This window comes from Scardinius erythrophthalmus, assembly GCF_964197995.2.
Source record: "Scardinius erythrophthalmus genome assembly, chromosome: 9".
Classification (NCBI taxonomy): domain Eukaryota; kingdom Metazoa; phylum Chordata; class Actinopteri; order Cypriniformes; family Leuciscidae; genus Scardinius; species Scardinius erythrophthalmus.
The window spans coordinates 900,001-925,000 of record NC_138229.1 but is presented as its reverse complement, the minus strand read 5'-3'; the positions used below and the strand labels follow the sequence as shown (position 1 = coordinate 925,000).

Sequence of the window (25,000 nt, the reverse complement as noted above, 5' to 3'; positions counted from 1 at the left end):
GCGCGTTTGAACGAGGGGAGGGAGGTAAACAAGATGGCGGCAGCCTTGAAGCAGCAGCAGCGGTGAAGAACAGACGCGAGAAAATACACGAATGAAGAGCAGAACAGGAATATAAGCTTGAGTTCCAGTCCGTCATCGAGCTGTGCTGATGAGAGCAGCTTCAGGTCAGTGTGTTTGATGAGCTTGTTCTCTGTCAGGGATGTGTGTTAGCCGCAACCGCTAACCGCTATTGATAAAACACTCGTTTCCATCGACACAAACATCGCGTTTGTCACTCAAATCCCTCACATTACACGTCGGATAACACGCATTAACTCAGCACGACGAGCGAGTGTGTGTGCGAAGCTGCGTGCTGTGATCGATTATCCGCATTACATGATCAGATGATCGATCAATCATCAAACATCTGATGTTTCATTCTCTTCACTTCATAATGGTGTCAGTATGGAAGACCATTTCCGCCTCATGAGGAAGAAATCATGCTTTAAATCATAATTAGAATCATAATTCTGACTTTTAAAATGTCATAACGATAATTTAGTGTCATAATTTCGACATTTTTATGTCTCAAAAATCAAAATTATGAATCAGTAAGCTATAATTATGCCTTAATGTGTAATAATTTCGAGTTTTATCTCATAAATATGACTTTTTATCTTATAATTAAGATATTCCAAAGCACATTTTGTTCTTTTTTGTGTCAGATATGGACTTCCACACAGTCCCGACTGCGGTTGCTGGATGTCATTTCTGGATCGTGTGTTTATTTATCTCTGTTTTATTATTATTACTCAATCAAAACAGTACTATAGTTCATAAATGTTGTCAGACAGTAGTGCTGTATGATTATCATGATGATGTTCATAAACTAGGCTATACTGAATGCCATTGAACTATAGTAGCATATCCAGCTGTCAGTGTAATATAATATAATTATCTTATTCAACTTTTAAATGCCATGGAGCCCCAAAACCCCTAAAATTCATAAGGCAGCTATAGCATTAATACTGTGATTAATTAATATTATAAAGATGGATAAAATTAGTATTTAGTTTCTTTTACATTACTTTATTAGGCCACTTTTTTACACGCTATTATTCTGTACTGTTTGATGTATTATTTAAATCAAATTTTATATAATCTAATCAGTTTATTTCAATTAAATCAGTTTGGAATATAATTAATATGTGTGTCAGAAAATGTGCTTTCACAATTTAAGATGGTTAAAGAAAATGAAAATGATCCCATAATTTACTCGTCCTCAAGCCATCCCAGGTATATATGACTCTTCTTTCAGCCAAACACAATCATACTTATATTAAACAATATCCCGGCTCTTCCAAGTTTTGTAATGAATGGAGCCTGATATTTATATTTCACACCATGTGAAACGGTTTCTATTTTTCTGCAAGTTGCGCTGGAACAACAAACACAAAGTGTGGCGATGATAATCTCAGGCATTGTTTATCCGCTTTATTTAATGTTAAAAGCGTGTCATGTGACTCTGAATATCATTTAGTGCTCCAGCTTTGTGGCTGTAAAAGCAACAATGGATAATTCACCTCAGATCTTGAAATTAAACAAATGGAAACAAGAACGTTCAAACTGTGAACAAACAAGTGTATTGTTTTAGTAACTCAGTAGTCTATGTATTTTTAATAATGTTTAAATGGTGTAATATTTGTTAATTATGTAGATACTTATCCATTTTCTTGCGAGTGCCGTCAGGATTACTCTCTGGTGCTGCGAGACTCCGCCCACACTCTGTTCTGATTGGCTGACTCCGCCCACACTCTGTTCTGATTGGCTGACTCTGCCCACACGCTGTTCTGATTGGCTGTGGGGTTTGATTGATTTTGACGCATCTCGCAGTCGCGTCTAGTGTGGACAGACACATTATTTGTCGCTGGAATCTTATCGCATCGCGTCTGGTTAGGACACTGTTAGACACACGTTTGAGTCTGAGTGGCTGTATGAAAATAATTTGAATCATTGAGGCCTGTTTCATCATAAGCAGATTGTGTCACGAGGGTCTTTGATTAATCTTGCGTCTTATCTCTCTGTCTTGTAGGTCTTTATTCAGCATCTACGCGGATTTCCCATCATGCAGAAGTGAAATCGTTAATCCTCGTTCCTGATCACGTGCTTCCGGAGCCGTGTTTCCCATCAGCCCGAAGTGGATTTGATCGTGTTCGCGCAGAGATGTCCAGAGATCCAGACGTCGGATAATTGAAACGTGTGACTGAAAACCAGGAAGCTATAAACCACAGTTTACGTTTCAGAGCTTTCGAGACACGATGCTGCGGTTTAACAGGCGTTTATCGCTCGAGATGTTATTCTACTGACTGCTCTTCCCCAATCAGAACTGCTCCTCCGTTGCATCGGAATTCAGATATTCCCGACGACGAGCGATTGGGAAAGATTGGGAAGGAGAGAAGATGAGCATAGGCGGAGAACTCCAGCATCTGGAGTACCTGACGGAGAACGAGCTCATGGGGATGGACACCTTCATCCACCGCATCGACTCCACCGACGTCATCTACCAGCCGCGACGCAAGCGCGCTAAGCTAATCGGGAAGTACCTGATGGGAGATCTGCTCGGGGAGGGATCGTACGGGAAGGTGAAGGAGATGTTGGACTCCGAGACTCTGTGTCGCAGAGCCGTTAAGATCCTGAAGAAGAAGAAACTCAGGAGGATTCCCAACGGAGAGGCCAATGTGAAAAAGTAAGAGCTGCTTCCTTTCTTCCTTTGTCTTGAAGTCGTAACGTCGACGTGACGTCTAAATTAAAGGCCCGTTCACACCAAGTTTGATCCAGTTCTGATCTCGATCCTGTTCAATATTGATTACATGAGACTAGGGCTGGGCAATATGGCCAGAAAATCATATCTCTGTATTTTTTGGTTAAATGGTGATATACGATATGTATCTCTGTACTTTCTACGTTTTTTTTCTATTTGGATAAAGACAATTTTTATTTATTAATAAAAAAAATGTTATTTCACATCCTGACCAATGATATCCTAGAAACAATGTTGATATTGAAGGACATGCAATATATTATGTGCAAAAAGGTGGTTAAAATCACATTACATTCTAACATTACAATCTAAAACCAAAAATAATGTTTTGTTTTTAAATTGACTAAAGGCTAAACTAAAAGTGAAAATAATAGTTATATTAACCTGCATTGATCAGATCAGATATTTACCCCAAAAATATAGCCTACTTGCAGGTTTAAAATTAAAGGCCCGTTCACACCAAGTTTGATCCAGTTCTGATCTCGATCCGGTTCGATATTGATTACATGAGACTTGATTGATTTTTAGAAAGTTGTTCTGTATCTTTCAGCATACCTTCTGATGTTCATCCATGTTTATTTACTATAGTAAATCAGAAGAGATGATCGGTTCTACAGCGATCCGTTAAGACGCATTAAAGAGCCACTAAAACATTGTAGGGATGCACTGATATGAAAATGTGTGTATTCCTGCCACGGACCGTCAGATCAACAGAGGGTTATTAAAGTCCCCCTGTAGTCAATAATTGTATCCCAGTTAAAACTAATCTCCACCAAAATGTCATATTTAAATGTATTTGAATGTAACTCGACACCCTTGCCTCATTTAATATGCGCAGTGCTATGAATATGCAAATGAGCCCCGCCTCCACTCACTCACTCAGCTCAGAGATCCACTGGTTGACGATCACACGCTGATCTGATTGGTTACAAGGTAGTTTGTGACGTCAGAAACACCAGCGATTTCAAAGCGTGTTTTTGAGACTGTCTTTGGTTCACTGCAGTTTTAAGGAGGAAATACTCAGCAATGCTGTCGACTTATGAACTTACACATGGTTTGTCTTTAAAGCAGATTAAAAACACCACATAGACACATAAACAACATTAAAAGCTGGATTTTCACCACAGGGGGAAATGTATTGGCCATATTTATTTTTATTTTTTTACTGCCTATTAAACTGTTTTTGTAAAACAGCCAGTTATGACACCAACATTTTGGATACCAGTAAAAATTGTCAATTCTATATTCCAATTTCAATTCCACAGCTAAAACTACTAGCCTAACTAATATAAATGTACAACATTATTAAAGACAAGTAACAGTAGTTTTCAGGTAGAGACAATGAATAAAGATATCAAATGCGGAATAGCACTGGATAGTCTTCACTGTAAAAATCAAACATAGATTAATAATCCTTATTAACGTTTCAAATGTTATTCAGTCAAGAGCAGTGAGTGATTTTTTTTCTTTGTCCTTTTTTGTTTGATTAACATTAAAAACACAGACGGCTGCAGGAATATGAGGCTGCTGTCACTTTAAGAGCGAATGCACGGATCCAATATACCGATACACGTGTTTACATTCACTCCAGCCACAACTGACTGTGTTTTCTAGGATACTCGACAAGACAGGCATTTTTTGACGTAATTTTGTGTCCGACACCATTTCATACATTCACCAGCGCTGATTTTTACTCGCATTTGGAGCTTGACGGGTGTTAATTTTAGGCCCTGGTTGTTTTTGTAATAGATTTTTCATGCTAGAAATGTTCGCTACAAACACAGATGTTTTCCAGACTTTCCGTCACAGCGTTCTCTCCATATTTACGATTCTTTGCAGCCTTTTGCCTTTGGCTTCAGATGTCAACATTCCCAGTGCATTATGGGTGCTCATGTTATCCTACACATTTGGCACAAGCGAAGACAGCAGCCTTTAGTTTCCTCTAGTCAGCTTTAGTTAACGTCAAGCAGCTTTTAGTGATGTTAATGCAGCCTTTCTCAGGCTTGCAAGTAGACAACGGTTGGTTAACCGTGAGAAAATCTACAATTGTTTTTTCTCTTCCTGTTTTGAACGTTCGTATTACGTCACATGACAGAAGTGAAATGACTCGTGGATTGTTATGTTGACTTTAACTATGCCTCTTATCTTTCGGTGGTGTTCATTCTGTTCCTCCTGTGCTCTGTGATATCATCATCTTGCAGTTTAATCACACAGAGCAGTTTAATTAATTAAAATAATGTGCAGTGAAGCCTTAGGCCTCTGCTTTAAATAGACGAGAGCTTCTGGACCGGCTTCAAAACCCTCGCATGCCAGGACACGTGTGTTTGGTCTTTTGGTTGTCTTGAAAGTAAATGTGTTAGACGATTAGTCCACGTGTGTTGGCCGTGAGAGAGACCCTTATAAGGCAGCATCCGATCTGGGGGAAAAACGCATTAATTATTGATTTAAAACACGCTACGTATGCAGACGTCACACAGATGAATCACACGGGACGCTGTAAAAACCTTCCGAATGTGCAGTCAAACCAAAATATATCCAGACTCCTTCAGCGTTTCTCACATTATCACAGGTTATTCACTATAGATTAGAAAATGGTGATAAAATATGAGCAGAACTCAGTTGATATTTGACTGGGTTTGTCCGTCCTTCTGTTAGACTGTCTCACACATGAATTATGTTGAATATCTGTCAGCTGTTAAATTTAACTGCACAATTACAAAATACCAGTTTAGCTCAACCAATCACCAAGCAATGCTTCATTTTGTTCAGTCTGTGTGTAAAAAGAGCATTAGCAACTAGAATGTACATTTCCTGAAGAAAATGTGAGTGGTGCTTGCGGTGGCAAAACTCGCCACTGGGCAGATGCTAACACAATTAACATAGCGTTTTAGCATGATTAACCACGATTTAGGCTACCACATTATAAAATGATTTACCATGTTTCTAAGATTATTTACTACGATTTAGCACATTCTAGCATGATTTACTGTGATAAGTATGTTGTAAGAATGAAGGTAGCATGATGTTAGCATGATTAGCATGTTACTAGCATGTTTTTAGCAAGATGCTAGCATGATTAGCATTTTGCTATCATGTTTCATCAAGATACTAGCATTATTAACATGTTGCTAGCATGATGCTAGCACATTTTGACTTTTTATCATGTTTAATCCTAAGCTAATTGCAATTAGCATGTAGCTATATGAAGAATTTTTGGGTATAATATGTCAAATTTTACTTTATTTTGTTCTCATTTACATAAATGAACTATAGTGTCCTGCACACACTAGTAGAAATACCAAATCATATCTGGTGTCTGAATAATGTTTGGTTTGACTGTAGATACTCTACAGTTTGTGACTCAAACTCGTCGCCTTTAAAGAGACGAGCTGCACGATTAATCGTTAAAAGATCGTAAACTCGATTCAAACATCCACACAATCTCATTCCTAAACGACAACGATTCAGTAATGTATATTAAAACTTATATGAGCAAAGTGAACATTCACATCTGCGTTCTGATCCAGAGAGAGCGCTGTCATGTGTAGATATGAAACAGATTCACAAACTATCATTATTTCTGTTACAAATATTCATATTATCACAGAAGAACTGGAATAAAAGGTTATAGTTGGGATATAAACACTGACGTCTACGTTACTGATCAAAATAGAGTAAATCACCTATTAAAAGTAACTTTATGCTTCAATTTGTTCCATCGTTACACCAGTAAATTTTGATTCTGAAGTGAACTAATCCTTTAAGACATTTAAATGAATTCTAATATGTGCAGTTTCATGCTTCAGACAGAGAGTAGCTGTGTGTGTGTGTGTGTGTGTGTGTGTGTGTGTGTGTGTGTGTGTGTGTGTGTGTGTGTGTGTGTGTGTGTGTGTGTGTGTGTGTGTGTGTGTGTGTGTGTGTGTGTGTGTGTGTGTGTGTGTGTGTGTGTGTGTGTGTGTGTGTGCCCGTGTCCTTATATGGCTCCTAGTAGTCTGTTGATTGACAGCAGTGATTAGGCCTCGACTGGAACATGACGAGCATTGCATAACGAGTTGACGTTCCCATGGTTACGCCGGAGGAATGCGGGAACGAGGTCAGTGGGAGACAGGAGAGCGACAGGAAGTGCATCGTCATCATCAGTGAGGCTAACATGTGCTCAGTGTGATCAGATTCTACAGCAGCTTTGTGTTTGTGCAGTGTTTTACAGAAGGGAATCCCAGCATGCATTGCACGTGACATGCTCAATAGAAAAAAAGAGAAATATTGATAATTAATACAATTAATTCAGAACCAGAAAAAAATAGTGTGTGTGTGTGTGTGTGTGTGTGTGTGAGTGAGTGAGTGAGTGAGTGAGAGAGCAATTAGTAATTCAGTGCTTTGAGATGATTGAAGAAAAATCAAAGTAATTAAAGTTTGGCTTTCTTGGCTAGAAAATACACTTTTATTGCACTCGATCTGTAGATCTCAATGTTTAAAGACGGCGAGTTTGAGAAATCTCTTTACACACACCAAACTTTACATTTTTATTCATATCTATATTCTGAAGGTTTGTTCATATCTCATTCGCCTGATATTTTTTCTACAACATTTTATTCCTGATAACGTGGTGAAAATGTATTTATTTCTGTTTGTTGTTGACAGTATTTTCTGATTTATATCCAAAATCCCCTTTAATATGTCAACAAAAATCAAACAAGAGTTTTGAATCTGACTTTATCCAGTGTTCAGATTTCTGTTCTGGAAATTTATGCAAATTAGTGCACGCATATTTAATTAAATAATGCCAAACACAACTTTTCAGAAGACTCGTAATACATTTTTTTTTTTTTTGCAATTCATAATGTAATCAATCAACTGGATAACTATGGTAATGTGTATTGGTTAATGTGTTTACCCTGTTCACCTGTGTCTGGCTTTGACTAGCCAAATGGTTCAGCATGTTTTCTCAGTGTGGTTGGTTGTTGTCCAAGTGGGTCAGATGGCTGATAAACACACGCACTAGTGTGTGTGTGTGTGTGTGTGTGTGTGTGTGTGTGTGTGTGTGTGTGTGTGTGTGTGTGTGTGTGTGTGTGTGTGTGTGTGTGTGAGTGAGTGCGTCAGCTCAAGGCTATTTCAGTCGAGTGGAAACACGGCCCGTCTGTCTGAATGTTCACTTGCACTCTTAAAAATAAAGGTTACAAATAGTGTTCATTTCATCAGCAATGTTTTTTTTAGTCTTAGTCCTGTCAAATGTGCTTTTTATTTTTATAAGATGTAGTGTAGTAGGGATGCACTGAAATAAAAATTTTGGCTGAAATCGATAATTCTTTATATTTAAAAGCTGATAAATTGGCGATAAATCTAAATCCAAATTTTTATAAAAATTTTGAGAGCCTTCCTTCAAGTTACTATTAGTATTATTTGAAGTTAACATTATAAAAAACGTAGACCTACACCACAAAACTAGTTGAGGATAAATTATTTAAAATTGGGCAATTCCAGCATTATGGACTTGGCATTTGCAGTCAAAACTTGAAATATAAATTCTCAGAAAATGCATTTAATACCAATATATTGAAACTTCTGTTTATACATCCATACTCCCTTAATAAAGGAGTCCAGACATTAGAAAAATATAAGTCTACACATGCATTTTATATTTAATATGAGGGAAATACACATGCGTTACGGACGTGACACAAAAAATGTTTAACTTTTAGGTGGCAAAATATTTTTTAGTAATTCACTGCGCAAACCAAAAGTAATACTACCCACCGGATAAAGAAGGGTTGGCTCTCCACAGACCATAATATATATATTTTTTTTTTTCGTGTTCACATTTATGAGGAAAAAACAATGTTACGGACGTGACCGCTCTGAAAGCGGCACTAAAAGACTGCTTTAAAACTTTCACAGAGACCTCAAACAGAAAGCACAAAGCCTTTCTTTAAAGTGAATTTCATTTTGTATTAATTGTGTTAATTTTAATAAATGTTTCATCAACCAATTGCCTGGATTTAATAAATAAGTAAATATAGCAGACAATAGATAATCACGATACGGAGGCGCCAGTGCGTGAACTGGAGCTCGTCTCATAAATGAACCGAAACTCAGCATACTCTCCTCACAGACCTGAGAAATATATCTATTGTCTACAGAAAGCTTGAAATCTCTACTTTTAAACAGAACAATTCAAAACGAAACAAAACTATGTAGTCTGTATGAAATGTGCATTTCTGGCGCGTTCACTACTGCGAAGATCGCGAGTCAGCATCGTCAACTTCATCTTTGCAGCCGACACTGACACAGAAAACACTTGTTTATTAATAAACAATTAAAATGTCTCCTTGCTATATTTTACATATTCATAATCATAACTTTTGCCGTTTTTTTGTGACAGCTTTTTACTTGGGTATTAATACTCCCCCCCCCCCCCACCCCCCACCTTACTTTTGAAGTGATTCCAATCATATTTCAAGCAATTCAAAACCATCATGGTGAACACACCATGCACATCTGAAGGAAATAATACATTATTTATCAGCTTTAATGTATCGGACAAATTTTCTTATATGGCCGATAACCATAACATTAAATATTAACATATATCGGCTGATACCGATATGATGGCCGATATATCGTGTATTCCTAGTTTTAACTATTTAATATGTTATTAGATAGAGCTGGTAAACAAAGGAAGTAAATGATGTACAAAACAGTATTATAGTTGAAGCCCGATGTCGATCGCTGAGCAGAAATACATAATCACGTTTCTCTGAGCAGAAATACATAATGTTACTTTGTAACAATCTTTGTAACATGATAAATGTCTTTACTGTCACTTTTGATCATTTGTTATTCTTTCTTCCCCCACATTTTTGAATGGTAATGTCTCACAAAAATGTTTTCAAATGGTTTTCAACACTTATAATCATAAATGTTTCTTGCTCATCAAATCCTCATATTAGAGTGATTTCTGAAGGATCATGTGACACTGAAGACTGGAGTAATGATGCTGAAAATTCAGCTTTGATCACAGGAATAAATTACACTTTACTGTATATTCACATAGAGAACAGCTTGTTTACATTTTTACGACCACATCTCCTCCAGAAACTGCTTCATCTGTGGGTAATGAACTGTCATACTTGATCAGTCACACTGACGGTCATCATGTTGAATAATCTGAGTTGTTATGATGATTAAATCATGTTTTGTCGTTCTCCTGCAGGGAGATTCAGCTTCTGCGACGACTACAACACAAGAACGTCATCCAGCTGGTGGACGTGCTGTACAACGAAGAGAAGCAGAAAATATATCCTTTACACTGAGTGTGTGTGTGTGTGTGTGTGTGTGTGTGTGTGTGTGTGTGTGTGTGTGTGTGTGTGTGTGTGTGTGTGTGTGTGTGTGTGTGATGCTGTAACCCACAATGCTGCTGTGTTTGAAGAGAGCACAAGCGCACTGAGACTCTTCAGATTCGACTGTTCAACATGATGGTTTTGAATTGCTCGAAATATGATTGGAATCACTTCAAAAAAAGGAAAATACAGTAAAGTTCAAGTCTGTCATATCAGATAGATAAAATTATCATGAGAACATCATAATTGTGTGTTTGGAACATGGATTTTAATGGTGAGACTTGTGTTTGTGTAATCACATATTTATGAAGGGGAACTTAAAGTGCTTGAGTTATTTAAACACAATATATATGAAAATTCATTTGTTTGTTTTTTTAAACACAAACACAATCTCTTCAGGCAAATTTAACACAGCAGTGCGTCTGATAAACCCCCATCAGACCTTTTCTCAATACCAACATTATAATATAAAATCTTATTTATTGAACAGTAATAACCATTATAAACTTTGTATTGAATTTATATTATTAAATGCGTTGTTGTAAGTTGTATTTACGATACCATATATTTGTGATTTGAAAATTCCTTAAATCCTAAAGATATTGTTTGATAAGTGCGATCTCTGATTTAATTGTACTGTGAAGAGCAATTCTATACAGCTAAATGTGAACTGAATTGATGTGTGGTTTAGTTTGGTTGTTCCTTGACGTATGTGGCTCACGTATATGGTGATGGAGTATTGTGTGTGTGGGATGCAGGAAATGCTGGATAGCGTTCCAGAGAAAAGATTTCCAGTGTTTCAAGCTCACGGGTGAGACAACACACACTTCTCTGAGAACACAAACATCTCTGAGAACACACACACTTTTCTCTCTGAACACACACACTTTTCTCTCTGAACACACACACACTTCTCTGAGAACACACACTTCTCTGAAAACACACACACTTCTCTGAGAACACATCATCTGTCACTTTAATGGGCTTTTGATGATCTATTATGTCTATTTTAATTAGCTTTTTGATATTTGTTTTCATTTCCCACAGACGTCATGTATACACACACACGTCATATTCCATTTGTGACCGTAGATCGTCTTTATATAGTCGGTGTTGTCTTTTTGAATCGCTGAAATGCTAGTTTATCTATTTTAACTGAGGTTAACTAACTTACGAAGTGATGGTTTAGGCCGATATCCACAGAGGGGTCGTAGAGACGTGTTTTTGAGACTGTCTTTGGTTCACTGCAGTTTTATACACATGGTTTGTCTTAAAGCATATTAAAAACACCACATAAACACATAAACAACATTAAAAGCTGAATTTTGCAGAGTTTGAGATTGTGATTGTGCGTGTCTCTTTCAGGTACTTCTGTCAGCTTCTGGACGGTCTTGAATACTTGCACAGCCAGGGAATTGTACACAAAGATATTAAACCAGGGAATTTGCTGCTCACTACAGACGGGGCGTTGAAGATCTCTGACTTGGGTGTAGCGGAGGTGAGCCTTTTCACATTAGCTAATTCTGATCGGATTTCAATCGGATATGCACAAATAATCAGATTTGGACTGGCTGATGTGAACAGCAAAAAATCACATGAAATGCAATTTTTATAAATCCGTTTCTAGCTACATCCATAAGTGACCCTGGATCACGTCACCAGTCACATGTCGCACTGGTATATCTGTGGCAATAGCCAACAGTACATCGTATGGGTCAAAATTATCGATTTTTCTTTTATGCCAAAAATCATGAGGATATTATGGAAGCTTGTTTCCGCCACAGAGTGAAAAATAAAAAAGGTAATTGCGACTTTTTAATCTCTCAATTCTGACTTTTTATCTCAGAATTACGTGATATAAAGTCACAATTGCGTGTTATAAAGTCAGATTATGAGATATAAACTCGCAATTGTGATTAATATACTTGAAATTCTGACTTTTTTTCTCAGAATTGCATGTTTATATCTCGCAATTCTGACTTTATAATGCGCAATTGGGAGATATAAAGTCAGAACTGCATGATATAAAGTCGCAATTGCGTGTTATAAAGTCAGAATTGTGAGATATAAACTATTCTGAGGTAAAAAAAAAGTCCATCTTTTTTTTCCTTACAATTGGACTTTATATCTCACAACTGTGAGAAAAGATGTCAGAATTGCGAGATATAAACTTGCAATTATGTGTTCTAAAGTCAGAATTGCGAGGAAAAAAGTCAGAATTCTGACTTTATAAGACGCAATTGCGACTTTATTTCAGGCAATTCTGACTTTATATCTCGCAATTCTGACTTTATATCTCGCAATTCTGACTTTATATCTCGCAATTGCGACTTTATATCTCGCAATTTTGACTCTATATCTTGCAATTGCGACTTTATATCTCGCAATTTTGACTATTTCACACAATTCTGACTTTATATCTCGCAATTCTGAGAAATAAAGTCAGAATTGCGAGATGTAAACTCGCAATTGTGAGATAAAAAGTCGCAATTATCTTTTAAAATGTTTTATTCTGTGGCGGAAACAAGCGTCCATAGGATATTAAGTAAAGATCATGTTCCGTGAAGATATTTTGTAAATTTCCTACCGTAAATATATACAACATTTATTTTTGTGAGTGAATGCAGCACAATCAAAAACATAAATGAACAACTTTAAAGGAGATTTTCTCAATGTTTTGATTTTTTTGCACCCTCAGATTCCAGATTTGCTGGTCATATCCTAACAAACCATACATCAATGAAGAGCTTATTTATTCAGCTTTCAGATGATCTATACATCTCAATTTAAACAAATTGACCCATGTGACTGGTTTTGTGGTCCAGGGTCACACATGTGGTTTGAAATCCTATTCACAGTGGAGCGCTGCTGCTTGCAACGCCGAGGTCATGGGTTCGGTTCCCAGGGAAAGCAAGAACTGATAGGAGTGTAGATGTGTAGCTTGAAATGCAGTGTAAGTCTGCCAGATGCATAAATGTAGATGACAGTGTGAACGTAGCCTTAAAGTCGTGTGGAACGGAAGTTGCGCTCGTCTTTTCTTCCCTGTTGTGACACATATCTGAGTAAAATGGCTTCTGTAACAGAACGTTGACCTCTGACCTCCAGGCGCTCCACCCGTTCGCGGAGGACGACACGTGCCGCACGAGTCAGGGGTCGCCAGCCTTTCAGCCGCCGGAGATCGCCAACGGCCTGGACACGTTTTCAGGGTTTAAGGTGGACATCTGGTCTGCCGGCGTCACACTGTGAGTTCATCACACACACACAAACACACACACGTTCTGGCTATTACAGGGTTCATACAAGGTGCTTAAAGTACTTGAATTTGACTTTTTGAAATTCAAGTCCTGGAAAACCCTTGAAAATATTCATATTTACAAAATAAAACTTGGAAAAGTGCTTGAATTATTTAAATACGATATATATATGAAATCAAAATTTATTTATTTTAAAACACAAACACAATCTTTTCAGGCAAATTTAACACTGCAGTCCGTCTGATAAACCCCCATTATAATATACGCCAACATTATATGTTGCTTTAGCGCTGCTTTAATTTCAGTTCAATTCACGTTTATTTGTACAGCGCTTTTCACAACACACATTACAGTTTACAGTGATCTGTTATCAGACGTAACCAAGTTATGCATTTCAGAAATGTACATATACAAAATCACAGTTAGCTAAAAAGGTATTTAATTAAACAATGTAATAATTTAATGCAGAAACAATTGAAGTAACGAATACTTGTTTGTAAACAAATGATTGACATTGAGAAAAATGTAAGCATTGTTGTAGAAACAGCCAAATTGAATTGTTTGCATCATTTAATCATTCATTTTCTGTGTATCCCTGTGATGCTAATATAATTGGCATATAACCAATTATGTACACGCCTAATACTCCTGCGGATCCTTAAAAAGTCTTAAATTAGATTTAAAATATCGAGATATATTTTTGTCAATATTGCGCTCCCCTAATGTGAGGTTTTGATTTCTTCAGGTCTTAAAAAGCTTTAAATTTGACTTTAAGGTGAGACACTACAGGTGAACAGGGTAATGTTTTTACCTAGCAGATATCACCATGAAACTTTCCCAGTTGATTACCTACATTAAGATGAGAAAAAAATGTATTTCAAGTTTTCTGTAATTTAATGTTTAAATATGCAAATTAGGCAATATCTAATTAAATATGTGCTAATTTGCATATATAAAAAAAAAACGAAATCTGAGTATTGGATAAAGCCAGGATAAAAATTATTTTTTCATTGTGTTCACATATTAGATGGGGAAAAAATTACAGAGGGATTTATGGATATCTACTTTTGTGATCCTGTAAATCAGAATATACCGTCAATAGCCTTAAAAAAAAATGATTTTCGCATGTTTTTTGGAATAAAATGTTATATAAATCAGGCTAGGAATAATATATTTACAAATCCATCTGTAAATGTCTTCATAATATAACTAGGTACTAGACTGGAGAGTTTGGTGTATATCGGTGCGACTGAAGTGGAGATTTCGGACTTGGAGAATGAGAGAAAAGTCATTTTGAGAAAACGGGCTTTAAAGATTTATCATCAGCCAATGAGATTGCGCATTCAGCCCTTTTACTTTCACGATTGGTTGCTGATAAAAAGGAAATGACCATATTTGGATCCGACAGCATTGTACAGGAGAGAGAGCGCTTCCTAACTGTGCATGTGATGACAGGGTGCCGGCAGCGATCCCGGAGCAGCGTGAGGATTAACAACGCCAACTTTTGTTGAATTTATGAGAAATCTACAGACGCAAACAGACAAACTGTAGTAAAATAAAGACCTAAATGTGTATTTCAGACTTTTTTTCAACACAAGTCTGAAAGAAGACATGTTATTGAAGACAAATATCCAAAAATCTCAAAATTGACCAGTGAAAAAAAAACGATGTTTTTGCCTGCCGTGTGTCGCCTTAAGTGTGCAGCAACCCTGAACTACTTAGCAAAGCGAAACTCAAAAGCCACGCGAGATGCACGTCAAACCAACAAACACGACTGTGGTACTAAAAGAGTGGGCGGAGCTAAAGAGCTATTTTGGTGCAATTCGCTCGCCGCGACACTCTGATTGGTGGAGTTATGTGCGGCATCATGGGTAATGTAGTTTTTCCACCAGAAATTCCGTTAAATACGATTATTTTATTTTACCATGTGAACACATGGTTTCCGCAAAAGCACATTCCACCGATTAACAGTTATGACCTCACAGTAGGGCTGACTTTAAAGGTACTTTATAAGTTATCGTATATAAGTTTCCCTGTGGAGTAAATCAATGGAGTATTTATTATAAGTGGATCCACGTGTGACCGTGAAAACAACATGAATTCCTGCTTGTAAAACTAAGCTTCTCATCTTCTCTTTTGCATTTGAATGTGTTCTGATGTCATTAAAGCTTGTAACCCACTAAACCTCTCTGTTTCCCGCTCGCAGATACAACCTGACGACGAGCCTGTACCCGTTCGAAGGGGACAACATCTATAAGCTATTTGAGAACATCGGGAAGGGCGACTACAGTATTCCTGAGGATTGTGGCCCGCTGCTCTCAGACCTGTTGAGAGGTGAGAGGTCAAACTCAACTTTTGTTTATAAAGCACTTTCAAAAACCATTAGAATGGACCAAAGTGCTGTCCATAAATAGTAAATAACTCTAAAATTCATAGAAACATAAACAACATTAAAACGTGACACCAAGAAAATCACTCACAGTTCTCAGACCTAATTAAACGCCGAAATCTTCATGAAATAAATAAGTCTTCAAGTCCTTTTGAAATAATTTAAATATCTTGAATGCAACTCGACACCCTTGCCTCATTTATATTCTATGAATATGCAAATGAGCCCCGCCTCCACTCACTCACTCAGCTCAGAGATCCACCGGTTGACGATCACACGTTGATCTGATTGGTTACAAGGTAGTTTGTGACGTCAGAAACACCAGCGATTTCAAAGCGTGTGTTTGAGACTGTCTTTGGTTCACTGCAGTTTTAAGGAGGAAATACTCAGCAATGCTGTCGACTTATGAACTTACACATGGATTGTCTTAAAAGCGTATTAAAAACACCACATAGACACATAAACAACATTAAAAGCTGGATTTTCACCACAGGGAGACTTTAAGAGTAAAAAACACACACAGGCAACACAGATGTAACACCCGTGGCTCCTGACGATACTCTGATCTGATGAAGGGAAACGATCGCTCCTAACCCAACTATCGTGCAAGAAACATTTTTAAAACATTATGTGCTGTAATGTATAGGTTTGACCTTTAGATGGCGACATTGTGACACTAATGTTCAGCACTGATGTTGTGTTTGAGCAAATGCTGATGAAACGTCAACACACACACTCTCATTCATACACACTCTCACTCACACACACACTCACCCTCTCTCTCTCTCACACACCAACACATTCTCACACTCACACACACAAACATACTGACAATTAATAGTAGTTTGAGTGTGTGTTCTGTTTCTTCATCTGATGTGTTTTTATCTGCAGGAATGCTGGAATATGATCCTGTAAAGAGGTTTTCAATACAGCGCATCAGACAACACAAGTGAGTCCATCATCCTCATACTCACACACTCACGTCAACAACATCGTTCACATCATCTGCTGATGAGATGAATATGAAATCATGCAGTTTTGGCTCTCCCTGTCTTAGAGGATCTATTACGCCAGTCTTGATGTTGTTTCTCTACTAGAACAGGTTTTCCTGCTGTAATGTTTGATTATTCTCCTCATATTCTCCATTGTTGCGGCTCCTCTCTTCCCAGTCTGTCAGTAACGCTCTGTTTACTTCCTGTCTCTATGAAGCCCCTCCTTCTGAAAAGCACACTGTGCTCTGATTGGTCGGCTGGAGCAGTGTGTTGTGATTGGTTGAGCGCTTCGAGTGTGTTTGGGAAATGTCCCGCCCCTTACCATAACCGCCAGTTTAACACACTACTAACTAACTCAACCAGGCCCCGCCCCTTTATTCTTTCATCTTCCTTTATTTTATATAAGGGTTTGGAACTTTTTAACTCTCTGGCTAATTTGTCTACTAATTTTGAGTTAACGGTAATTCAGCTTTAACCCCCAAAAGAGAGAGAAATAACCCACATTTAACTACGTCACAGTTTATATTATAAAATTAGGATTTAGTTTGAATAAGAAACGAATATATGAAATCCAGTCATCTCCTCCTTCCTCTTTCATCCTCATCTTTTTCACCAAAAAAATGTGTTTTAGGTGGAGAATCAATACAGTAAAAAAAACATGTAGGATGTTGGAAAATAACAATGTCTTTTCTGTTAACCGAATGCTTTTTAATCTTCGCCGTTGCTTCAGTGTAAATGAACAAGCGCTGTTATTAGTTGCGCAGTGACGTGTGTGTGTTCAAGTAAGCAGATATGAGCAGATTCTGTGTAATACGCTGTATTAATATATCATGATGACTCGAGTATTTGTGCTAAATCTGAGCAGATTTGTCTTACACAAACACAAAAGAAAAGTGAGTAAAGATAAGTAACACGCCACATTAGCTGGTGATTTGACCGCGTTCCCCGTCACAGATGATTATACACACATTTGGCGTGTGTTAATTTCTAACCCTAATTATAAGGCAGTAAAGCAGCCCTCGTTCGTTACTGAGATCAATGTTGATTCAGAATCTGTTGCAAAACTGTCTGACGATGTTGAGATGAAGTCGAACACAGAGAGCTGAGAGTGGGAGGAAGAGGAGAATAGAGAGAGTGGGAGAGATGAGCTAGAAATAAACATGGCCTCGATCTGAGGATGAGGAAACTGATGCGGTTTCCATGGATACGGAAGAGCTCTTGAGGATGTGCGGTAATGATGATTGATCTCACCTGAGGAACGCCAGATCATGTGACGCTTAAAGGGATAGTTCACCCGAAAATGAACATTAGCCCATGATTTACTCTCCCTCAAGTCACCCTAGGTGTAAATGACTTTCTTCTTTCAGACGAATACAGTCAGAGTTATATTTAAAAATGTCCTGGCTTTTCCAATCATAAGTGCCTCTATCCATCATAAAACTGCATTTGTCCATCATAAAAGTGCTCGCGGTTCAAACACACAGAGCTGTTGTGCGTCAAGTTCAAGTGTTTCATTTTTGGCATAAGTCGACTAGCGTACGGCCGTCTGCTGGAAGATAGTTGTTTTAGTCGATAAAGTTTTAAATATGGATATAGCTCTGAGATCACGTGACCCTGACAACTGCAGTGATGTCACTTCCTCTTCCTGTCAGCTGGGTGCGTAAGAAACACCCGCCCTCGGAGCCGCCGGTGCCGATCCCTCCCAGCGCTGAGATCCGGGACCCGTGGCGCAGCATGACGGTGGTGCCGTACCTCGAGGATCTCCACGGTTACGCAGACGAGGAGGACGAGCTGTTCGACGGGGAGGATGACATCATATACACTCAGGACTTCACTGTACCAGGTGAGCGGGTCAGAGAGAGTGTGTGTGAGAGAGAGTGTGTGTGAGAGAGAGTGTGTGTGAGAGAGAGTGTGTGTGAGAGAGAGTGTGTGTGAGAGAGAGTGTGTGTGAGAGAGAGTGTGTGTGAGAGAGAGTGTGTGTGTGTGTGTGTGTGTGCGTGAGAGAGAGCGAGTGTGAGAGCGAGTGTGAGAGCGAGTGTGAGAGCGAGTGTGAGAGCGAGTGTGAGAGCGAGTGCGAGAGCGAGTGCGAGAGCGAGTGCGAGAGCGAGTGCGAGAGCGAGAGCGAATGAGAGCGAGTGAGAGCGAATGAGAGCGAGTGCGAGAGCGAGTGCGATTGCGAGAGCGAGTGAGAGCGAGTGCGAGTGCGAGAGTGAGAGCGAGAGCGAATGAGAGCGAGTGAGAGCGAGAGCGAGTGTGAGAGCGAGAGCGAGAGCGAGTGAGAGCGAGTGTGAGTGTGAGAGCGAGAGCGAATGAGAGCGAGTGAAAGCGAGAGCAAGTGCGAGTGCGAGTGCGAGAGCGAGAGCGAGTGAAAGCGAGAGTGAGAGCGAGAGCGAGTGCGAGAGCGAGTGCGAGAGCGAGTGAGAGCGAGTGAGAGCGAGAGCGAATGAGAGCGAGTGTGAGAGTGAGAGTGAGAGCGAGAGCGAGTGTGAGAGCGAGAGCGAATGAGAGCGAATGAGAGCGAATGAGAGCGAGTGAAAGCGAGAGCAAGTGCGAGAGCGAGAGCGAGTGAAAGCGAGAGCGAGAGCGAGAGCGAGTGAGAGCGAGTGCGAGAGCGAGTGAGAGCGAGTGCGAGAGCGAGTGAGAGCGAGAGTGAGAGCGAGTGAGAGCGAGAGCGAATGAGAGCGAATGAGAGCGAGCGAGAGCGAGTGTGAGAGCAAGTGCGAGTGCGAGAGCGAGAGCGAGTGAAAGCGAGAGTGAGAGCGAGAGCGAGTGTGAGAGCGAGTGAGAGCGAGTGCGAGAGCGAGTGCGAGAGCGAGTGCGAGAGCGAGTGCGAGAGCGAGTGAGAGCGAGTGAGAGCGAGAGTGAGAGCGAGAGCGAATGAGAGCGAGTGAGAGCGAGTGTGAGAGCGAGAGCGAGTGAGAGCGAGTGAGAGCGAGTGAAAGCGAGAGTGAGAGCGAGAGCGAGTGTGAGAGCGAGTGAGAGAGCGAGAGCGAGTGAAAGCGAGTGTGAAAGCGAGTGTGAGAGCGAGTGTGAGAGCGAGTGCGAGTGCGAGAGCGAGTGCGAGAGCGAGAGCGAGAGCGAATGAGAGCGAGTGAGAGCGAGAGCGAGTGCGAGTGCGAGTGCGAGTGCGAGTGCGAGAGCGAGAGCGAGAGCGAGTGCGAGAGCGAGTGAGAGCGAGAGCGAGTGCGAGAGCGAGAGCGAGAGCGAGTGCGAGTGCGAGTGCGAGAGCGAGAGCGAGAGCGAGAGCGAGTGCGAGAGCGAGAGCGAGTGCGAGAGCGAGAGCGAGTGCGAGAGCGAGTGAGAGCGAGAGCGAGAGCGAGAGCGAGAGCGAGTGCGAGAGCGAGAGCGAGTGCGAGTGCGAGTGCGAGAGCGAGAGCGAGTGCGAGAGCGAGTGAGAGCGAGTGCGAGAGCGAGAGCGAGTGCGAGAGCGAGTGCGAGAGTGAGAGCGAGAGCGAGAGCGAATGAGAGCGAGTGAGAGCGAGAGCGAGTGCGAGTGCGAGAGCGAGAGCGAGTGCGAGAGCGAGTGAGAGCGAGAGTGAGAGCGAGAGCGAATGAGAGCGAGTGAGAGCGAGTGTGAGAGCGAGAGCGAGAGCGAGTGCGAGAGCGAGTGCGAGAGCGAGTGAAAGCGAGAGTGAGAGCGAGAGCGAGTGTGAGAGCGAGTGTGAGAGCGAGTGAGAGCGAGAGCGAGTGCGAGAGCGAGTGAGAGCGAGAGCGAGTGCGAGAGCGAGTGCGAGTGCGAGTGCGAGTGCGAGAGCGAGAGCGAGAGCGAGAGCGAGAGCGAGTGCGAGAGCGAGTGAGAGCGAGAGCGAGTGCGAGTGCGAGAGCGAGAGCGAGTGCGAGTGCGAGAGCGAGAGCGAGAGCGAGCGAGAGCGAGAGCGAGAGCGAGCGAGAGCGAGAGCGAGAGCGAGAGCGAATGAGAGCGAGAGCGAATGAGAGCGAGAGCGAGAGCGAGAGCGAATGAGAGCGAGAGCGAGAGCGAGAGCGAATGAGAGCGAGAGCGAGTGCGAGTGCGAGTGCGAGAGCGAGAGCGAGTGCGAGAGCGAGTGAGAGCGAGAGTGAGAGCGAGAGCGAGTGAGAGCGAGTGAGAGCGAGAGCGAGTGCGAGAGCGAGTGTGAGAGCGAGAGCGAGAGCGAGTGCGAGAGCGAGCGAGAGCGAGAGCGAGTGCGAGAGCGAGAGCGAATGAGAGCGAGTGAGAGAGCGAGAGCGAGTGAAAGCGAGTGTGAGAGCGAGTGTGAGAGCGAGAGCGAGTGCGAGAGCGAGTGCGAGAGCGAATGAGAGCGAGTGAGAGCGAGAGCGAGTGCGAGTGCGAGAGCGAGAGCGAGAGCGAGTGCGAGAGCGAGTGAGAGCGAGAGCGAGAGCGAGAGCGAGTGCGAGTGCGAGTGCGAGAGCGAGAGCGAGAGCGAGAGCGAGTGCGAGAGCGAGAGCGAGAGCGAGAGCGAGTGCGAGAGCGAGAGCGAGAGCGAGTGCGAGAGCGAGTGCGAGAGCGAGTGCGAGAGCGAGTGCGAGAGCGAGTGCGAGAGCGAGAGCGAGAGCGAGTGCGAGAGCGAGAGCGAGTGAGAGCGAGTGCGAGTGCGAGAGCGAGAGCGAGTGCGAGAGCGAGTGAGAGCGAGAGCGAGAGTGAGAGCGAATGAGAGCGAGTGAGAGCGAATGAGAGCGAGTGTGAGCGAGAGCGAGAGCGAGTGCGAGTGCGAGTGCGAGAGCGAGTGCGAGAGCGAGTGCGAGAGCGAGAGCGAGAGCGAGAGCGAGAGCGAATGAGAGCGAGTGAGAGCGAGAGCGAGTGCGAGAGCGAGAGCGAGTGCGAGAGCGAGTGAGAGCGAGAGAGAGCGAGAGCGAATGAGAGCGAGTGAGAGCGAGAGCGAGTGTGAGAGCGAGAGCGAGAGCGAGTGAGAGCGAGAGCGAGAGCGAGTGCGAGTGCGAGTGCGAGAGCGAGTGCGAGAGCGAGTGAAAGCGAGAGTGAGAGCGAGAGCGAGTGTGAGAGCGAGAGCGAGTGCGAGAGCGAGTGAAAGCGAGAGTGAGAGCGAGAGCGAGTGTGAGAGCGAGAGCGAGTGCGAGAGCGAATGAGAGCGAGTGAGAGAGCGAGAGCGAGTGAAAGCGAGTGTGAAAGCGAGTGTGAGAGCGAGTGCGAGAGCGAGTGCGAGAGCGAGTGCGAGAGCGAGAGCGAATGAGAGCGAGTGAGAGCGAGTGCGAGAGCGAGTGCGAGAGCGAGAGCGAGAGCGAGAGCGAGAGCGAATGAGAGCGAGTGAGAGCGAGTGCGAGTGCGAGAGCGAGAGCGAGAGCGAGTGCGAGAGCGAGTGAGAGCGAGAGTGAGAGCGAGAGCGAATGAGAGCGAGTGAGAGCGAATGAGAGCGAGTGTGAGAGCGAGTGAGAGCGAGAGCGAGAGCGAGAGCGAGTGCGAGAGCGAGTGCGAGAGCGAGTGCGAGAGCGAGTGCGAGAGCGAGTGAAAGCGAGAGTGCTAGCGAGAGCGAGTGTGAGAGCGAGTGAGAGCGAGAGCGAGTGCGAGAGCGAGAGCGAATGAGAGCGAGTGAGAGCGAGAGCGAGTGTGAGAGCGAGAGCGAGTGCGAGAGCGAGAGCGAATGAGAGCGAGAGCGAGTGTGAGAGCGAGAGCGAATGAGAGCGAGTGAGAGCGAGAGCGAGTGCGAGTGCGAGAGCGAGTGCGAGTGCGAGAGTGAGAGTGAGAGCGAGAGCGAGTGCGAGTGCGAGAGCGAGTGCGAGAGCGAGAGCGAGTGTGAGAGCGAGAGCGAATGAGAGCGAGTGAGAGCGAGAGCGAGTGCGAGTGCGAGAGCGAGTGCGAGAGCGAGTGAAAGCGAGAGTGAGAGCGAGAGCGAGTGTGAGAGCGAGTGAGAGCGAGTGCGAGAGCGAGTGCGAGAGTGAGAGCGAGTGCGAGAGCGAGTGCGAGAGCGAGAGCGAGAGCGAGTGTGAGAGTGAGAGCGAATGAGAGCGAGTGAGAGCGAGAGCGAGTGAGAGAGCGAGAGCGAGTGAGAGCGAGTGAAAGCGAGAGTGAGAGCGAGTGAGAGTGAGTGAGAGCGAGAGCAAGTGTGAGAGCGAGTGTGAGAGCGAGTGTGAGAGCGAGTGAGAGCGAGAGAGTGCGAGAGAGTGTGAGAGAGTGTGAGAGAGTGCGAGAGAGTGCGAGAGTGCGAGAGAGTGCGAGAGAGTGTGCGAGAGTGCGAGAGCGAGTGCGAGAGCGAGAGCGAGTGTGAGTGTGTGTGTGAGTGTGTGTGTGAGTGTGTGTGTGAGAGTGTGTGTGAGAGTGTGTGAGTGTGAGAGTGAGTGTGAGAGTGAGTGTGAGAGTGAGTGTGAGAGTGAGTGTGAGAGTGAGTGTGAGAGTGAGTGTGAGAGTGAGTGTGAGAGTGAGTGTGAGAGTGAGTGTGAGAGTGAGTGTGAGAGAGTGTGAGAGTGAGTGTGAGTGTGAGAGTGAGAGTGAGAGTGAGTGTGAGAGAGAGTGCGAGTGAGAGTGAGTGCGAGAGAGAGTGCGAGTGAGAGCGAGAGAGTTAGTGCGAGAGTGGGTGTGAGTGGGTGTGAGTGTGAGTGTGTGTGTGTGTGTGTGTGTGTGTGTGTGAGTGAGTGAGTGTGTGTGTGAGAGTGAGAGTGAGTGTGTGTGTGTGAGAGTGCGAGAGAGTGCGAGAGAGTGCGAGAGAGTGCGAGGGTGAGTGTGAGGGTGTGTGAGTGTGTGTGAGAGTGTGAGTGAGTGAGTGTGTGTGAGTGTGTGTGTGTGTGTGTGTGTGTGTGTGTGTGTGTGTGTGTGTGTGTGTGTGTGTGTGTGTGTGTGTGTGTGTGTGTGAGAGAGTGAGTGTGTGACAGTGAGTGTGTGTGAGAGTGAGTGTGTGTGAGAGTGAGTGTGTGAGAGTGTGTGTGAGAGTGAGTGTGTGAGAGTGAGTGTGTGAGTGTGAGAGTGAGAGAGAGTGTGAGAGTGAGTGTGAGAGTGAGTGTGAGAGTGAGTGTGAGAGTGAGTGTGAGAGTGAGTGTGAGAGTGAGTGTGAGAGTGAGAGTGAGTGTGAGTGTGAGAGTGAGAGTGTGAGAGTGAGTGTGTGAGTGAGTGTGTGAGTGAGTGTGTGAGTGTGTGAGTGAGTGTGTGAGTGTGTGAGTGAGTGTGTGAGTGAGTGTGTGAGTGAGTGTGTGAGAGTGAGTGTGTGAGAGTGAGTGTGTGAGAGTGAGTGTGTGAGAGTGAGTGTGTGAGAGTGAGAGAGAGTGAGTGAGAGAGTGAGAGAGAGTGAGAGAGTGTGTGAGAGTGAGAGAGAGTGAGAGAGAGTGAGTGTGAGAGTGAGTGTGAGAGTGAGTGTGAGAGTGAGTGTGAGAGTGAGTGTGAGAGTGAGTGTGAGAGTGTGAGAGTGAGTGTGAGAGTGAGAGTGAGTGTGAGAGTGTGAGTGTGGTGAGTGTGAGAGTGAGTGTGAGAGTGAGTGTGTGTGAGTGAGTGAGTGTGTGAGTGAGTGTGAGTGAGAGTGTGTGTGTTGTGTGGTGAGTGTGAGGAGTGTGAGTGAGAGTGAGGTGAGGTGTGTGAGAGAGTGAGGGTGTGAGTGTGTGAGTGAGTGTGAGAGTGAGTGTGTGAGTGTGAGTGTGAGTGAGAGTGAGTGTGGTGAGAGTGAAGTGTGAGTGTGAGTGTGAGAGTGAGTGTGTGAGTGAGTGTGAGTGTGAGTGTGTGTGGGTGTGAGTGTGTGTGTGGAGTGTGAGAGTGAGTGTGAGTGTGTGTGTGAGAGTGATGTGGTGGTGTGAGAGTGAGTGTGGGAGTGAGAGTGAGTGTGTGTGAGGTGAGTGTGTATTATAGAGATACATTGTGTGTGAGTGAGTGTGTGTGAGAGTGAGTGTGTGTGAGAGTGAGTGTGTGTGAGAGTGGTCTCTAGGAGTGAGTGTGAGAGTGAGTGTGAGAGTGAGTGTGAGAGTGAGTGTGAGAGTGAGTGTGAGAGTGAGAGTGAGAGTGAGAGTGAGAGAGAGTGAGTGAGAGTGAGTGAGAGTGAGTGAGAGAGTGAGTGAGTGTGAGAGTGAGTGTGAGAGTGAGTGTGAGAGTGAGTGTGAGAGTGAGTGTGAGAGTGAGAGTGAGAGTGAGAGTGAGAGAGAGTGAGTGAGAGTGAGTGAGAGTGAGTGAGAGTGAGTGAGAGTGAGTGAGAGTGAGTGAGAGTGAGTGTGAGTGTGAGTGTGTGTGAGAGTGAGTGTGTGTGAGAGTGAGTGTGTGTGAGAGTGAGTGTGTGTGAGAGTGAGTGTGTGTGAGAGTGAGTGTGTGTGAGAGTGAGTGAGTG

The 25,000-nt window shown here is 43.0% G+C and overlaps 1 protein-coding gene across 1 annotated transcript in view; it reads left to right on the top strand.

Annotated features, from left to right (window-relative positions):
* Nucleotides 1-25,000, top strand: part of stk11 (serine/threonine kinase 11) — a 34,015-nt gene that overhangs the window by 12 nt on the left and 9,003 nt on the right. Inside the window, exons 1-9 of the mRNA XM_081374104.1 lie at nt 1-164; nt 2,072-2,725; nt 10,011-10,094; nt 10,859-10,948; nt 11,503-11,635; nt 13,243-13,379; nt 15,598-15,725; nt 16,672-16,729; nt 18,425-18,615. The exon at nt 1-164 is cut by the window's left edge and continues 12 nt beyond it. Coding sequence (XP_081230230.1) covers nt 2,439-2,725; nt 10,011-10,094; nt 10,859-10,948; nt 11,503-11,635; nt 13,243-13,379; nt 15,598-15,725; nt 16,672-16,729; nt 18,425-18,615 — 1,108 coding nt within the window. The 5' untranslated portion in view covers nt 1-164; nt 2,072-2,438. The remainder of the gene's footprint in view (nt 165-2,071; nt 2,726-10,010; nt 10,095-10,858; nt 10,949-11,502; nt 11,636-13,242; nt 13,380-15,597; nt 15,726-16,671; nt 16,730-18,424; nt 18,616-25,000) is intronic.